Source organism: Fundulus heteroclitus, chromosome 20, assembly GCF_011125445.2.
Source record: "Fundulus heteroclitus isolate FHET01 chromosome 20, MU-UCD_Fhet_4.1, whole genome shotgun sequence".
Taxonomy (NCBI): Eukaryota; Metazoa; Chordata; class Actinopteri; order Cyprinodontiformes; family Fundulidae; genus Fundulus; species Fundulus heteroclitus.
Genome location: NC_046380.1, coordinates 32,279,286 through 32,297,082, shown reverse-complemented (window position 1 = coordinate 32,297,082; position 17,797 = coordinate 32,279,286). Strand labels below are relative to the sequence as shown.

The window sequence follows — 17,797 nt, the reverse complement described above, 5'->3', positions numbered from 1 at the left end:
AAAAAGAACAAATAAGAAAAGCATGGATTATTTCTCTCAAAACGACAAGTTTGTGTTATTTTGCACTGCGCGGTCACACAAAATCAGAATCAAACCTGTCGACATTTGACGTTGTCACATGACAAAACATAAAAACGCTTTAAGGGATGCTCGTAGTTTTTTCAAGGCCGTGTGCTAATTCTTAATCTCTGTCTCGCTGATTGGATTTGACTTAAAATAGATTTGTCGTCCACGAACCGAGGAGTGGATTTTATTTTTTTTATTTCGCCAACAACACTTTGTGAGAAGCTTGAAGCGTGCAAATAGTCCTTGGCATTCGATAAGATTCACGTTTGAGTGAAAAAGACAGGTAGTCCCTTTACAGACAACGTAGATAGCTTCACAGTTGCATGAGTGTTTCAGACGATCGCTCACTGACAAATTGAAATGTTCAAGCAGAATTGCCCGAGATAATCCATGCGTGGTGCATTTTCGGAATATCATTTATTAGTTTATTCCTAATGATATTCAACTCTTGTCCCATCCCGGACAAGTGGAGCTGTCCGGGGTGCTGAACCTTTGCTTGACGACGCGACCACAGCCTATAATATCGACAAAGAGAAAAAAAAAAAAAAAAAAAGCTCAGACATGCGTAAGCGACGCATGATTAAAACACGATTGCTACACGTGAGACTGATGCTGCACCGCATCCGCCTTCATGATGATAAACACATAGAGCCTCAAAGAAAAATAATCAGATGGGATTTCACGGGCTTTTTTCATTAATTTATTTCCTTTTTGGACATTTTGCCCTCTTCCGAGATAAACATTCGTGGGATATTTTTAGTCCTCCCTCCACCCGTTCAGACTTTCTCCTTCAGGGACCGGCACCCAATCTAAACCAGAGGTGGACGCCAAACTGACGTCAGAGCACCAGTAATTTGACGTGTGAGCCTCCCCCCCCCCCCCCCCCCCTTCCTATTCAACATCACGACCACAGACGCGCCGTACCTTTCATCAGCATCTCCTCTCCCGCAACAAGCAGTTTCCTCCCATCTCAGAAAGCGCGTTTCATCCGGAACACGCTGAATTTCAGGGAGATTTATTCGTCCATTAATTTGTTTAATTGTTAGAACTACGCGGTGTCATCTCGCTGATTTTTTTTTTTTTTTCGCGCTGCCGTTGTTTGTTTTTAGATCACGTTCTCTTTTCTCATCTGGTTGATTTTTCTCTGACATGGAAGTGAGATGTCGCCCAGCGGTGATGTGCTGTGTTTTCGCCGTCCTCTGCTCCGCGCTGCCCCGCTCCCAGGCGTTGTCTTACGCGGACAGGCAGTACCTGAACGAGTGGGCTGTGGAGATCCCCGGCGGGCTGTCCGCCGCCGAGGCCATCGCCAAGGAGCTCGACTACCAGCTGGTCCGACAGGTAGGCTCGAACGTGGCACCAACGCCCCGAAGCACCAGCTCTGATTATATCGACAAGGGCGAAAAAGGGATAAAGAAAAGGAAAGTGTGACTGACGTAGGGATCTTTAATGGAGACGGAATGGAGAGCTTCCTCTTTAAATCATCCGTCCAATTTCACTGAAAAACAAAACTTGGCTATGCAAAATGTTAAGACATTTTTAATCAGGCTCACCTGATGGACAAATCAAAGCATTGTGAATTGTTTGGTTAGAGAGAGGCTATGAGACTCAAAACTCTGTAATATTTATAAGCCTGCGCCCCTGCCCCTCAAAAAATTATACTAATCACTCCAATGAAATGACAGAATCAGTGATGCCATCAACTATACATATTAGTTGCAGCTGTTATTTATTTGTTTACTTTTTTAATGAATGAATAGTACTTCAAAGGCTGCCAGTTTTTAATCTCCACCCCACAGTGAGCCTGCTTCTAAATATGACAGAGCCATGCCAAAACTCCTTACATTATCCTAAAGGCTTTTTCATTTGAGATTATACATGTACAATATGCCACCAGTTATGTAGAGACACATTGGAGATAGTGAAGAATATGCTGTGGCCAGATTAGACCAAGTTTGAACCTTTTAGCGACTGTGAAACACAGTAGCGGCAGCATCATTTCTTCAGCAACAACAGAAAAGTTGATGGGAAGACTGATGGAACAAAAAATAGGGCAAACCTGAAAGGGTACTTTATGCTTCATTGAGCTTCAATATTTGTCTTTCAATGAGAGAATATAAGAAATTTATGTTTTTTTATTTGTATTGTATTTTTTTTTTTTTTTTTGTCATTTACTTCATGCTGATTTTAAATGTTCATTATTAGCCCATAGAATCATAGCTTTGCTGTGTCACTCTGCCATAATGATACAGGCATGCAGAAAATAAACCGAAAGTTACAGGTTTTGGCTCTTAGCTCTGGACAGAAACTGGTTTCCTTTTGTGGTCTTTCAATTTATATGTAGACGGTTTATTTTCCAGTTATTTACCTTTTAGGATGTATGCGGCGAGCCTAAAATATATACATTTTGTTCATTCTAGATTATATCTGTCTCACTCTGGCAAATAAATATTTGGGAAATATTGACTGTATTAACTAATTGATTACTAAGAAATGAACAAATGTATTTATTGTTCAGCATAAATACTTGTTCAGCTTAGTTGATTAAATCTTTCCTGTCCCTGATGCTGCACAGCACCAGACCAGCTGCTGTGGCTGCTGGTCTGGTACATGTGGTTTTATTCATCCTCATTACGGAAAAAATAAGTGAAAACCCGTAAAGTTGCTACTGGTTGTCTGCTTGTAAACTGATCTAAAATCATATACCTTGCCATGCATTTGATTATATTATACAATATAATAATGAAACACATAATGAGTTCTGAAATAAAGAGCTAGTAAAAGGCACCAAATAGAGGATTTTACATAATTTCCTGTTAAAATGTTTGCCAATCTGTCTAACATCTGGCGCTCTCTGCAGATTGGGGCCCTGGAAAACCTCTTCTTGTTCAAACATCGCAATCACCCTCACAGAATGAGACGCAGCGCCGAGCACATCACCAGGCAGCTCTCGGAGGATGATCGGGTGAGTTTTTTTTTTGTCCTGGGATCGCTTTGTGCTGACCTGTGCTGGAGCTTCTCTTCTTCGGGCGCTGATGAAATCGATGGTCTTCATTCTTCCGCGCAGGTGTTGTGGGCAGAGCAGCAGTACGAGAAGCGCCGAAGCAAGCGAGCCGCCCTGAGGGAGTGCAGGGACTGCTCGGTGGACAAGCTTTTTGATGATCCCATGTGGAACCAGCAGTGGTACCTGGTGAGTCGCCAGTGAGAAGTCTAACTTGTTTCTAAAATATATACATATATATATATATATATATATATATATATATATATATATATATATATATATATTATAAATGTTCAGCTTTACGTAAGACGCGAAGTTGGGTTCAGTGGTCCAAGTAGCTAGCTTGGGGGCTTCACCATGGAGTGGAGAGATCACTTGCCTGCTGCTGAATTTGTAAATTAAGACGATCCGGTCCAAGCTCCTTTATCCTGTTTTTTTCTTCAAGTGAACGCTTTGTAAAAGCATTTTTTTGTAAAGACAAAACAGAATTTTCTCTCATTTTGAAACTACTCCACTTTGCAAACGTTAACGTGAATCAACCTAACGAACTGCAGCTGCGCTAATGAGTCGAATCGGGGATTGTCCAACCACACAATGTTTTTAAAAAAATTAGCCAGTACTGACACTCTAAAAAATTGGGGGCTTAATTCCAGCGTCCTCCTGCAACAGGTTGTCGTGCCCCTGGGCAAGGCGACAAGCTGTCTATTGGCGTGGGAGTGTTGCGCGTTGGTGAGCGTGGCTCTAGTGGAAAGTGATTTGAGTGGCTGGTATGATCAGAACAGCTCTGAATAAATTCGGTCCATTTACTTTCTGGTCGTGTGTTGTGTACGTCGGGTCTGGTTGCCTGCAGGCTGTCAGCTCTCCCCGGAGACCTGCGTGCATTTTAAAGCCCTGCGAGGGCCGGAGAGCTCTCACTGCTTTGTCCTCGTGGCCTTTCAACCAGAGATTACTGAGGACACGTGTGCATTATTTGACACATAGAGCAGGAGTCTCAGCAGGCTTGTGTGCATTAATGCAAGTGTCATGTTATCAAACACAAACAGAAAATATTCTGCATGCACACGCACAACAAATATAACTGTGAGGAAAAAGGCATTCTGTCAAGCTGTTCCAGCCAAAAGAGCCATTTGCTTAATTGGTCACACAGTCCCTTGCGGAGATGAGAGGGTTTGGAGAGACAGTAATCCAGCAGGATGGGGTAGGCCAGAGCATAGTGCATTAAATCCTAATTTACCCGCTGTTGGATGTTTTAGCCATTCGAGGGCAAGTAGTAGTAATAGAGAACAACCACAGCGGTGTCTCCTTTTAATACATTCCCGGTACAGTGGCTTTCAAAACGTTTTCTTCCCCGTAAGCTGTTGTGACTTCTGATAGAAACTGTTTTGATGTGTTTTGTTCTAGGGAACACAAAAGAGGCCTGAATGCAAAAAGGCATGGCACGGCTTTTACGTTTTTGTTAGTAACTGGTCTTGAAAAGAACAAATTTCCCTCAGCTTTAAAGCGATGCACTGCTTTGACCTGATCTGTCACATGCTAATACTAAAGTTTGTTGTTTTAACTTGACCAAATGTGGACCGGCTTACACTTGGTTTCCGAAATGTTTCACAAGTAAGCATCGGAAGCGGGAGGTGTGCACCATTTCAGACTGGTTGGAGTTTCAGTGAACTCCAATTTCCGTGTCTTCTCAATTAGATTTAGTTCTCTAACCTTGGCTGGACCATTCTAAGAGATGGATTATGTTTTGATGTTACCCTCCAGGTGCAGTCCCTGAGAGTCACCGTCCTGTAACCGTAAGATGCCTCCCTGGTCCAATGAATGAGTCGGTGTTAGGCCTCTGCTTAGCTTGATAACTTACTGAGGAGATCATTCACCCATTCGATTCAGGCGCGTTGGAGCAGGGATGATTTTAACAGTCGCATCTCTGCAAAAGACAGTGGCTCTCGATGACTGGAGGACTGGTCTAAACCATTTTAATGTAGCTAGGTTTATAAGTTTAGATTTGCTGTCCTCCTTGAAAGCAAACCTCTGCCCCAACTTCAAGTCAATTGGAGCCTCAACCATGCTTACTTTCAGGATGGCCTTGCATTTAGCCCCACCCACCTTCCCATTAACTCTGACCAGCTTCCCTGTCCCTGATTCAGGAACACAAGTTTGTTAATTGCAACATGACAAAGTCCGAGGGGTGTGAAAAGTTTGGCAAGGCGCTGTATATTCAAGTCTCTGCTTAAGGACATTAAATGTATATTATAGAGAAACTACTGAAAGCGGGCATTTTAAAGCAATAAATGAACATGCATCATCCCCAAAAAAATGACACGAAATAACTTTAGCCAAAATATGATGATTACTAGATGGTCAGAGCAAATTTTCTGGGAATCAGGTGGCAAACAGAGGCAGAGGCAGAGAATATTTACCATCAGCTGTTAAGCTGCGGGGAACAGATGTGCTCTCTGGTTGACCGGATCACCTCACATGACTTGGATTAATGTGTTAATCAGGTGAGGCTGATCAGTTACTGAAGAGAGCAAATCCTTAACTTGCCATTTTAGGCTTGATCGTCGTTAAATGCTGGCCTCAAATTGGATTTAAAAAAGTAAATCAAGTGTGTTCAGGTACGAAAGACGGATCCTTTCTCTGAGCCTCGACTCTTGTTGCACCTGCTCTAACAGAACATGAGTCATGCTTGCGGCGGCTGAGAAAACAAATTGAGATGAATCAGCTTTGCCGATGAGGGATGATGACACTAATGGGATCGGCCTCAAAGTGCTGCTTTTTGTATTTCCACATCCACCCGTGTCTGTGTCACTGGGAGGGCCGCGCGCTCCGTTTAGCTAGGACAAAATACAGACTGAACAGCGATCGCAGGCATCCCTGTATTTCTTACCTCTGCCGTTGGGATGCAATGCTTCGTTTTCTTTATAGCAGCAGCAAATGAAGGCCCTGAGGATAATGAAGGAAAATGATTAGATAACACAGGGACTGAGAGGTCATAAAAGCCAGCAGTGACAGTGCTTACAGGCTCGTAAGACTGTGATGCTGGCAGACCTGATGGGTGATGATACTGGAGTTAGGGTGGAGCTCTGTGACGCGATCAGAGCTGGAGAACCGCAGCAGAGAGGGGGATGAAGTGTCTTTATCTGTTAGGAGTGGGTGACTGCACGAACCTAATTAGGGAGTGACTCATACATGTGGTCTGGAATTCCTCCCGCCTGAATAGCTGTGACCTCGTCGGTCTTTATTATTAATGCATCTCTTTGTGCAGAAAGACTCGCAAAGATTGCTGCCTGTTTTATCTTATTGTAAGCCTCATGCCGTCCATTTCAAAACAAAGCGGGCTCCTGCTGGAACAGTTTCTTTGTACTGAGTCGAAGAGGTGCAATAGGTGGGGGCATTGGGCGAAAAAAAAAAAAAGCGAGGAATCAAAGCGGAGGCCGATGCATCGCAGGGATGAGTCATATCTGGGGTGGTGTTCTGCAGCGTCTGAGCAAAATGCAAAAGAGCAGAGTTATTTTTTCAGTCTTGGCTTCATCCAGCTCTGGAGCACAATCTTCTCAAGACGGCAAAAAGGGAAGGCACGAAACAGAGCCTGCTCATTCACCCGCATCCCTTCACAGATTCCCCGATTAAAAAGTGATGTTCTACTGAATGTGAGCTGAACCAAGGGAAATTCATGTTTATTCATCAGTTTGAGTCTTGAGAGTGAAGGTGTAGTAATGAAAAGCGCAAAAGCCTCAATTATTTTGACCTTCAAGTCCCACTTGCCCTGTAAGTGGTTGGCCAGCAGCAGGAGTGGACTCAAACTCCTACAAAGAGAAAGCTGACAACCCAGTAATGAATGTCTGTAAAGGTCAGCGGACAAAGCAGGCGGGAAGTTTGGCTAATGCTCATCCTGATAAAGCCTGAAAAGCCTCGTGCAGGTGAAGTGGTTAGATAGTGATAAGAGTTTTCTTGTTTTTTTTTTTCTGTCCCCAAATGCAGCAAGACACCCGGACGTCGTCCTCGCTGCCGAAGCTGGACCTGCACGTCATCCCCGTGTGGCAGAAGGGCATCACGGGGAAGGGAGTGGTCATCACCGTCCTCGATGACGGACTGGAGTGGAACCACACAGACATCTATGCCAACTACGTAAGACACCGTTTCCATGGAGACAGCCTCCGTCGTCTGGGCCCGCCGTTGTCATAGCAACGCCGCTGGCGACACCTTACGAGGCACTTCGTAAAGGCGGCAATGAGCCCCCTCTATGATGACGCCTGTCTGTGAAGGGGCCCCTATTCAGTTCATTTAAAACATTTCCCTTAGTTTTTAACGCTGCAAAGCCTCACTGAGGTTCCTGATTAGCAGTTTGTCGTGTTGCTTCGAGGAGGTATCTACCACGGCCTCACCGGAGCAAGAAAATTAAAGAAGAAACAGAGAGCAAAGATGAGAATTAATGTCTGACAACAACTCCTAATGTAATTAGCTTAATGCTTATCAATCAGGCAAGACGCTCATCCCTAATAATCAGCACAAATTATCAGCATTCATTTGCATAATTTATAAGCAGCGAAATGAAGACATCTGACTTCCTTGGAAATAGAAGCTGTTACTGTGAACCAGCCGCAAGACGGTGACAGCAGAGCTCAACAAGGCCAAGTGTTCGATTTCTTCGCTTTATATTAGAGTCGACTCCCAACGACAGGAAAATTCATGACAAAACTTCGGTCAAAAACAACTTTGGTGTTCTAATATTGTATTGTCGATGTCACCATGAAAATAATTCAGCAAAGACACGTTTGCTTTCAACACTGCTGCTGCTGATTTTCTTGTTTTCACAAAAATAGTCAATCTGTTTTCTTCCGTTCGCTTAAAGGATCCGGCAGCCAGCTACGATTTCAACGACAATGACCCAGATCCTTTCCCCAGATACGACTCCACCAATGAAAACAAGTAAGTCCAAATACTATTGGCCTCAACTTCATTTTGGTATCTCAGTTTGAGTTAAGACATACTAAGTAACAATTACAATAATAACTATTATTATTATTAAAATAAGGGTTGTAAACTTCCACCATAAAGTAACTACATATTTCTTTTTTTATTGGGGTAAATGTTCTATAAAGCGACTGCTTATGAAAGATTTACTTGACTATGTATTTATTTGGTGAAAACCTCTGAGAAAAAGTAAAGATATCAGTGGTTTATGCTTTCACTTTCAGGCATGGCACTAGGTGTGCAGGTGAGATTGCAATGCAGGCCGACAACAACAAATGTGGCGTTGGAGTGGCGTACAACTCCAAGGTTGGAGGTGAGAGCTTTCTTATTTGTCCTGAAAGAAAATATTGTAACAATTACTGCTGGTGAACCCGATATTCAGCCGCACACAGAGTTATGTATTTTTAAAAAGGCTTATTGAGACGATGAATAATGGCAGCTGAGGCAGGCAAGCGGAACCGGACTAGGCAGATGAGTAATGGCTGATGATGTAGGCAGGAATGAGCAGGAGAACAGAAGATGCAGGTAGTGAACAGACCAGAACAGGCGATGTGGACCGGGGAACCACCTGAACGGGCCAAGCAAGCAGCTGGATCTCACGGGGAAAACAGGCAGAACTGCAGCACGCAGATACAGGCAACTTAAGTGAAGAGTCCAGCTGGCTGAGCACACAGGATCTGGTAGAGGCATGGCACATCACACTGAACAAGATGAGATCAGATGAGTAGAGAAGAGACGTTCCTGCAGGGATGAGATGGCTGTAGCAGGTATAAACAGGCAGGTGCACAGGTGAGCCGAGTTGACTAATTACTGGCAGCAGGTGGAGTTGATGAGACCTAATTGACTGTTGACTAATCTGATTGGATAGTGGCTGAGAGGTGACAGGCTGACAGGAAAAGTCCAGAAAAGTCCTAAGCAAAACAAACAAAAACCTATAACATGACATATATATTCATTCTGGATCATTCTGGACATAACATTATATGGTGTGTGTGTGTGTGTTTTTTTATATATATATATATATATATTTTGGAGGGTTTGGTTGTAAAATTCCAGATGTAATCAGAGGGTTTTCGATTTTCTCTTTGGTGGATATTGTGTTTTTTTGTCTTGTTTAGACATGTCAAACCCACCAGCTATTTGCCATGTTTGTCACTGGCAACCCAAGCTTGCATGTTTGCCGGTGGATTGTCCTGGTTGGACACGTGGAATTTCTGGATTTCTTTCTGCTTATTTTGTCTTCCCCAGCAACATATGTTTCAAACTGAGTAATTTTCAGTAATTCAATTTTTTTTGTTTTCTCACTTTGTCACTCAACAATTTTTTTAGTCTCTATGTAAACTGTGGTTTCCATAAAAATGCGACATGATCCAAAGGGCCCCTAGGAGTCCAAGCTTTTTTTCCTTATGCCACTTGGGTGCTTTCACGTCAAAATGATGACTGCTCTGAAAAACCTTATTAATTTTCAGTGTTTTCTTCAGGTTAGGTTGTGGTGAAAATAGGGTGCTGAGCTTTAATCTTCCTATCTTTCTGTCCTCAGGAATTCGTATGCTGGATGGAATTGTGACCGATGCCATCGAGGCGAGCTCCATTGGATTCAATCCTAACCACGTGGACATCTACAGCGCCAGCTGGGGGCCTAATGATGATGGCAAGACCGTGGAGGGTCCTGGCCGCCTGGCCCAGAAAGCGTTTGAATACGGCATTAGGAAGGTATTTAAAACATAAGATGGGTACTTTTTTTGTCCCACAAAATTATTAATTCCCCTTAAATCTTTTCACATTAAAACATAAAACTGTATAATTTATTATTTGTTTGCCAAAAAACAGCATATTGTTGCACATAAGACCCAAGTTGAAGGAAATGTTTGTTTATCAAAATCTGTTGTGTATAATTATTGAAGAAATGTAACACACATTTGTGTTTATTCCCCTTCACTCTGACAGCCCTTATTAAAATCCAGTGAAACTAATTGCCTTCAGGAATCACCTAATTAGTAAATATTGTCCACCTGTGTATAATGTGTGTGAGAGAAAAGTAACGCTGCATATCACTCTAGTCATATAAATCCCAAGACGAAACATGCTGGAGGCAGGATCTTGCTGTGGGGACGTTTCTTCAGTGGAGAGAGCAAATCTGATCAGAGTTGATCAAAACATTTATGGTGCCAAAATGACCAAGTTAGGGCCTTTGTGGTATTTAGATATGCAAAGCTGGTTGAGCTTTGCCATAAAATACTTTCAGCTGTACCCGAAGTAAAAGCTGCGCCTTGTATCGACTCAGGGGGAATGAATACAAAGGCATACCACACATGTCAGCTTTCTATTTTTGAAAAGAAATTGCACTCTATTTATTCCAATACACAGTTTTGCATTACATGATGGTACAGGTCTGTTACACATAACATAGTGTAACAGACAAGTAAGTGTTCACATATGTTTTCTATACCGCAGACTGTGTTTGCTTTTTATTACTGTATTATTGCATTATTGTATAAGAAAGCACATCTTGAGTGTTGTACAATCTGGAGTCAAATTCCTTACATGTGTACACATACCTGGTAAAAAAAAAAAAGCTTCTGATTCTGATCATCCTCCAAATCACGCTAAACTTTGTGGATGTAACATGACAAAATGAGTAACAGTTCAAGGAATGATTCCCTTTTTAACCAGTGTACATTAATTTAGCGGGGCCTTCTTCTGGAAGCCATTTTATGCCACAGCAGAGGGTGTCAGATTGATCATGATCAATACAAACAATATATTTAGCCCATAAGTATGAAGATTTTAATGACAAAATGTCATCTGCTGTAAATGTTGCACTGACCCATGAAACTGAGCCTTAGTCAATATGTGATACTGATTAAACTTTTTTATATATATATAACTGGCTCCATTACACCAACAGTACTGTATCTGAAAATTCCTGTTGTGTAATGCATTTGAAAAATTATTTAGGATTATTTAGTATCAAGTAAGTAAGTAGCAAGACTATTATCTGATTCGGATCATCCAGAGTTTTCCTTCTCTCTGCTGTGTCTATTGAAGGGTCGCGATGGGAAAGGCTCCATCTTTGTCTGGGCATCAGGCAATGGAGGCCGCCAGGGCGATAACTGCGACTGCGATGGATACACAGACAGCATCTACACCATCTCAATCAGCAGCGCCTCCCAGCAGGGCCTGTCCCCGTGGTACGCAGAGAAGTGTTCCTCAACTCTGGCTACAGCGTACAGCAGTGGAGACTACACTGACCAGAGGATTGTAAGTACATAGAGAGAACCCATCTAGGACAACCCAGTTTTACTTCATGATCTTCTTTTTCATGCCTTCTTTGTGAATGTTTTTTTTTTCCCCTCAGACAAGCGCTGATCTTCACAACGAGTGCACTCAGACTCACACCGGAACCTCAGCTTCAGCTCCACTGGCTGCTGGGATATTTGCCCTGGCACTGGAACAAAAGTATGAGACTTCACTTGTCATTTGGGAAATTAATAGCATGCAGTTATGCTTTATTTGTTTCATTAAATGCTTTCTGATCTGCCTTCCCTGTGCTTGTGTTTGATGCTTCAGTCCGGATCTCACCTGGAGAGACCTCCAGCACATTGTGGTCTGGACCTCAGAGTTTGACCCTTTAGCCAATAACCCAGGCTGGAAGAGGAATGGAGCGGGGCTGATGGTCAACAGCCGCTTCGGATTCGGACTTCTCAACGCTAAATCACTCGTGGACCTTGCTGACCCAGCCACATGGAAGCATGTGCCAGAAAAGAAGCAGTGCATCGTCAGAGATGACGCTTTCCAGCCAAGGTACAGCAAAGATTTTCAGGCCAAAATTGTACACTTTGCTGCATGATCTAGCATGGTGGAATGATACACCACACATCTAAGTTTATATTTCAGTATATTGTGAATTAGCAGTCTCAGTATCTCCAACACACAGGTTGTGATTACCTTGCAATGCCGCTGTTTAATCCCAAAGATTTGGTTCTACATTTCCTTTGCTCTGCTTAGCAGTCGCCACGCCCCACTGGCTTGATGCCAGCTTAAACACATAAATCCTTTCATTCATGTCTGGAGAGATTGGGATTAGTTGTTTTTTGCAAATGAATGACCAAATGCTGCTAAATCTGCAGATGCATATTGTGTGTGCATGTGAGTATTGCTAAACACATAACATGGCAGCATATAACAAGTAGAACAGCAAATACACTGATGAGGCAAAAGAAGTTTTGACCACCAAGGGTATCCTGATTAGTGTTGAGCTATGTAAGATCAAGAGGATGATGGCAAGAGTGAGTAAGTCTGTGAAAATGTTGGGTGAAGTGAAAATTAAGGGCACCTAAGTCGGAGATAACAAAATACCTTGAAGGTCATCACTTTCCATACCTACATGAGTGTTACAATACCACAGTGTGACATAAGAAATGCAAGAATTCCCATTGTAGGCAACAAAAAAACAACAAACAAACACCTCCACCTCCTGGGCCAGTAGTTAATGAAAAGTAGGAAAATTGAAACAATTAAGAATTGAGTCATTAACAACGTATGCTTTTACCAACTGTGTTTCTGTAGTAATAAGAATGTCCTGTGTCAGGAGCCATATGACATTCTTGGGTTGTCATGAAGGGTTGTTTATGTCTCAGTCGCTGCTAATTTAGTGCATTCCACAGGGAGCTAAAGGCAGCGGGAGAGATCACTATAGAGATTCCAACCAAAGCCTGTGAGGGCCAGGAGAACGCCATCCACTCTCTGGAGCATGTGCAGGTGGAGGCAAGCATTGAATATACCCGGAGAGGAGACCTGCACATCACGCTCACCTCCCCAGCAGGTCAGAAACATTCACACAAGCAGAAATGAAGGATGTGTGACAACAAATCACACTATACTTTTAAATAATCTATTTTTGGGGGTTTATGCTTTAGGCACAACCACTGTACTTCTGGCTGAGAGAGAAAGAGACACGTCATCCAATGGCTTCAGAAACTGGGACTTTATGTCTGTGCATACATGGGGAGAAGACCCTGCTGGCACTTGGACCTTAAAGATAACAGATACTGTGAGTTTTGTTTTACAGGTCCTGTCATATAAACTCCTTTGGCTGCGATTTCATATTAGTTCTTTCAAACATTAAGGAAAACATGAAGGAAGAATTTAACTGTTGATGAGACTGTTACTGTATCCCTAATATTGCTTGATTTGTTGTATGGTTGAGTTTCCTTCTGCCTTTAAAACGCCTCTTATTCACTTTTACAGTCAGGGCGTATGGAAAACAAGGGCCGGATATTGAATTGGAAGCTGATACTCCATGGTACATCGGAAAAGCCGGAACACATGAAGAAACCTCGAGTCTACATTCCTTACAATGCCGTTCAGAATGACCGCCGTGGTGTGGAGCACATGGATGACATGATGGAGGTGAGCCTTGAACTTTCTCTGATTTTTGTCATGCTATAACTAAAAAATTCAATGTATTTTATTAGAATTTTAGTTGAACTACCTTTCGCTGTAGCTTTAAGTTTATAGTATTCTGTTTTTACCACCTTTGCACAAGTAGGATCATCGGAAACTTTCTCCAGTTCTTCTTTCGCTCAGTCATAGAAGAACTGGATGGAGAGCATCTGTAGATATTACTTTTAAAGTCTTGTCACAGATTCCACATTTAGTTCAGGTCTGGATAATGACTGCACCATTTTAACACATGAAAACACTTTACCTAAAAAATTTGTAAAAAAAGTGAACAATTCATTTTTTCCTTCCACCTCTACATATGCACTGCTTTTTGTTGCTCTATTGAATACAAACTCAACTGAATGCTTACAAAACTTGCCACCAGATTTAAAGCTCGCTGGCCACAGTGTTGTCTTAGTTTTAATCTAACTTATGTGCTTCTTTGTCCAAGCCTTAAAGACGGGACAAATTTTTGTCTTGCACGCAATGGCCTCAATACTGCTAAAGCCAAACGAAACACAACACAATCCACATGCGCATTGTGAGGATTATCTTTCACTTACAATATGCGTCATGACCAAATGCCGTGTCTTCTTCTTGTCTGGTTGGTGATGCAGGAACCCACACAGCCCCTCCCTCCTCAGAGGACTAAGACTGCAGAAGCATCTCCGTCTGTCTCAGAGGAAGAGCCCAGAAGCCCCTCCAGCAGCTCCCCTTACTCCCCTTCCTTGGCCCTGCTGCGTCTTCTTCAGACGGCCTTCAACCGACAGACCGCCGCATCACAGCTTCCCCAGGTTGCAGCGAGGCCCCTCTCTGCTTGGAGGAAGCAGCAGCAGAGTCAGGGCATCTTCCCTCTTCCAACAAAACTCCCAGCTCAGAAGCTGTACCAGGCTCTGGACTTGCTCAACAAGTTTCGGGGCCCGGAGGACAGCCTCTACAGTGACTACAGCGATGGCTTCTACAACATCAAGCCGTACAAGCATAGAGACGACCGGCTGCTGCAGGCCCTCTTCGATATGCTGGGTAATGAGTAGAGGCGAGAGGCATGAGGTGCAGGGGCCGGGAGAGGAGACACGTGCTGTTGGATTGGGAGCGGAGGAACAAGGAGACGCAAGAAAGCAAATGGATGCTAAAACACTGGAGGCAACGTTGAGAAGAGAAATACCCAAAATGCTGCATTTCTGATCTATTTCTAATCCATAGCTGTTTGTTGATCCGTTCTTTCTTTCAACCCTTTAGAGAGGTATACTTTCCTATTGTTATTCCCAATATGGACTTGTGTAGAGCCCATGTGCTGTAAAGTGTATCTTCACGTGGTGAATCTAAATGCATTTAACCAGAAAAAAGGGATGTAGGGACTTATGGTGGCCTTGGCTCTCTTCTCTTTACTGCCTGCTCAAGCATGCCACCTTTACAATATATGTTTTGCAGTAATATCTATATTATCATCCAGAGACAATGATTGTAATATGATTTGAAAGGCTATTGAGCAATCCCATCCATATATAGTTGTTCCTGACTCACTGAGCAAATAACAGGGTGATCTTTTTCTCTCTCCCACGCTGTATAAGTTGATCCAAAAAAGCTGAAAGGAATTTTGAGAAATTAAATAGATTAATTATGAAGCTAACTTTTTACGTTGCCGTTATATCTGTTCTCAGGGTGACAACAAAACAAGACAATAACAGCTTTATTTTCTGTATTCTTAAAATATTAAAAGATATATATATAATTTGCTATATAAGTAAACAAAAGACATAGCATTGTTTTAACATGCTATTCAATAAGAGTAAACCATAAACAAGTACGAAAAAAACTATTCAGATAATTGTTAAAATGAAACAATTACAAGCACCACCCCCTACTGTTTAGGTTTTTTTTTATGAGTGCAATGCTGCATTAAAGGAATTATTTTTCTATAGATTATTTAAACTTGTAAAATAAGTTTAACAGAACATCACAACCTTTTAAAAATGTATTTCTCTGTGATACAGTTCACACAATATGTGGCTGCAAACTCTGTATAGTTACAAGTCCATACACCAACTAACACTGCCAAATTTATTCAGTCAAACCGCTACACAAACGGCTAAAATGTTGTCTTTCACCATATGTACTAATGGCAAAAAAAAAAAAAAAAAAAAAACTCACCAAACCAGAACCTCTGCCGAATATGGGCTCAGCGCCTCAGCATTCAAGCACATTCATGTAGAACGCCTTAATTTCTGCTCTAATTAGTGTGCACACTTAATCTCCATTTAATGTAGATCAGTTTTGCTGAATCTAGTCGTAAGCGTTTGTGACACGAATCGTCAATGAAGCCTTTATGCAGAGTCTCTACATCCTGGCTTGGAGCCGCCTGCAAAGTGACAGTAAAATGATGACGTTCGAGTAAAAGCTTTCCATTCTCCGATGCATCATTCCTTTAGAGTAGCCTGTGTTGTTTTCTTTGTTGTTCGGTTGACAGATTATTCCGTCAAATGTTGTTTACACAAATTGATATTATGTTGCAATTTCTGTATGGATGTTTAAAAAAATATTAAATTTATTGAATAAACTGCAAAGTGACACCTTGACTCTGGTGCATCTTTGTAGGGGCACATTAATTCTTGAGGAGAATATTACCCAAAAGAAAGAGGGGTTCTGCAAGTAAAAGTTGGAGCTGCTCTACAAAGACAAATAAGGTTGCAAAGGGATAAGCGGTTAAGCTGCCAAGTTTATCTTGGCACTCTGCACACCGTCTTCACACCCAATCAAGTGCGGAGTACACAAACAGATCTGACCTTTTCACATGCAAGAACTGCTTTCACCAAGACCTTGCAAAATATCCCTTGTAAAGGCCATTGACTTAATCATAGCCACCTCTTACCCAAAATCTTTTAAAAATGGTAAATGTCCTGCGCCTGTATAGCGCTGTATCAAGTCCCGAGGCTTTAGACAACATTCAGTCATTGACACGCTGACGATGGTGAGCTACATCCATCCTGGAGCTGACTCACAGAGGCGGCTGCCATACAATTGGCGCCAGGCAGTCAAAGCGGGGGTTTCGAACCAACAACCCGCTGGGTTATGGGACAGTGGCATAGTGGTGGCAGAAAAGGTTCTGAATTCTTGAAGATGTCTGTGTTTTTATTACCTCAACACTAGAATTACCTGAAGGAATGTGAGATCCACAGCTTTGTCTGTGAACCTACAACGGTTTGAGTCCTGTTCTCTACATCCTTCGAGTACTTTCACATTTGACCAGATCATCAAGCTTTAAAGCATTTGTTTAAAGGTAAATGTTCCACAATGATTACAGACTTGTTTTATGTACTGGAAATTGTACAATAAGGAAAGAATACAGTATTTGAAGTGACATGATTTATAAAATACCTTGCTTTACCTTAAAATTAAGTACATATTGATCATTTAGACGTTATGTTTTCCTGAAGAATATGTATAGATCTATGATCTCACATAAAGAAATATTTTTCATAAACCCTTCCAATTATTTCCCTTATTTCCCATCATCTGTGAAGACTACAACTGTTACAATGGTCATCATTGCCAAACTCACTATCATCATCAACAACAACTTTATTTATAAAATGTTTTAACACCAGCCACAACTGACACAAGTGCTGAACATCAATGGCAACAAAATGGCACTAAGGGACAAAATGGAAAAACTAAGCACACTCTTTAGTTTTATTTTCATTACCTCACAGGACAATTTTTTCATAATCTAAGCTCTTTGTCTCTGAGTGCATTTGTAAACTGTAATCTATCTTTTTAAGCTTCTTTTAGAGTAATGGCTTCTCTTCCCATGGTGTTCATACTTGTAATTGTTTCATGAGAAAACTGTGGCCCCTTTAGATATCTAGAAATTGTATCCAAGGATAAACCAGGCTTGTAGAGGACCACAGTTCCCTCTGTGTGAACTTCCAGATGACTTTTTTAAAATGCTCTCAAGATATGACACAATATTAGCTGAGTCAATGGACCTGCCTCCATTTAACCCAGTTGTTGTGAATTAACCCACCGTAGCTGATAAAGCCACAGTATGGAGCTAAATTCGGGCCATACAGTTTTAAAGTCACACTAATCACTGTGAAGTTCTGACTTTGAAAAAAAGTTATAAATATTTCCTTAAACACGTCATAATTCTGCATTAAACAAATAGAAATAATTCTCAGTCCTACCTGACCTAAAAATGTCTAGTCTCATTCATTGTCAAACAAGTTAAAAAATAGGTTATATGTCTTTTTATTGTGTATGCAAATGTTTGGTTTCAACTGAACTTTGAATGATGTAATTTTCTTCCATAAGTCA

The 17,797-nt window shown here is 41.8% G+C and overlaps 1 protein-coding gene across 1 annotated transcript; it reads left to right on the top strand.

Annotated features, from left to right (window-relative positions):
* The first annotated feature begins 960 nt into the window (after positions 1 to 960).
* pcsk1 (proprotein convertase subtilisin/kexin type 1) lies at positions 961 to 16,053 on the top strand. Its single transcript, XM_012870737.3, has 14 exons — positions 961 to 1,404; positions 2,924 to 3,028; positions 3,131 to 3,253; positions 7,046 to 7,192; positions 7,917 to 7,993; positions 8,263 to 8,351; positions 9,579 to 9,751; positions 11,087 to 11,299; positions 11,397 to 11,497; positions 11,609 to 11,842; positions 12,706 to 12,863; positions 12,958 to 13,091; positions 13,289 to 13,450; positions 14,101 to 16,053. Exons 1-14 carry the CDS (start codon positions 1,216 to 1,218, stop codon positions 14,515 to 14,517), a joined length of 2,322 nt encoding a protein of 773 aa, XP_012726191.2. The 5' UTR covers positions 961 to 1,215; the 3' UTR covers positions 14,518 to 16,053.
* The last annotated feature ends 1,744 nt before the right edge of the window (positions 16,054 to 17,797 follow it).

Excerpts from the sequence above, each read along its gene's own strand:
- pcsk1 (XM_012870737.3), top strand. The coding sequence starts at position 1,216 with ATGGAAGTGAGATGTCGCCCAGCGGTGATGTGCTGTGTTTTCGCCGTC. Across the intron at positions 3,254-7,045 it reads GGAACCAGCAGTGGTACCTG|CAAGACACCCGGACGTCGTC; the intron begins GTGAGTCGCCAG and ends CCCCAAATGCAG. Across the intron at positions 8,352-9,578 it reads GTACAACTCCAAGGTTGGAG|GAATTCGTATGCTGGATGGA; the intron begins GTGAGAGCTTTC and ends TTCTGTCCTCAG.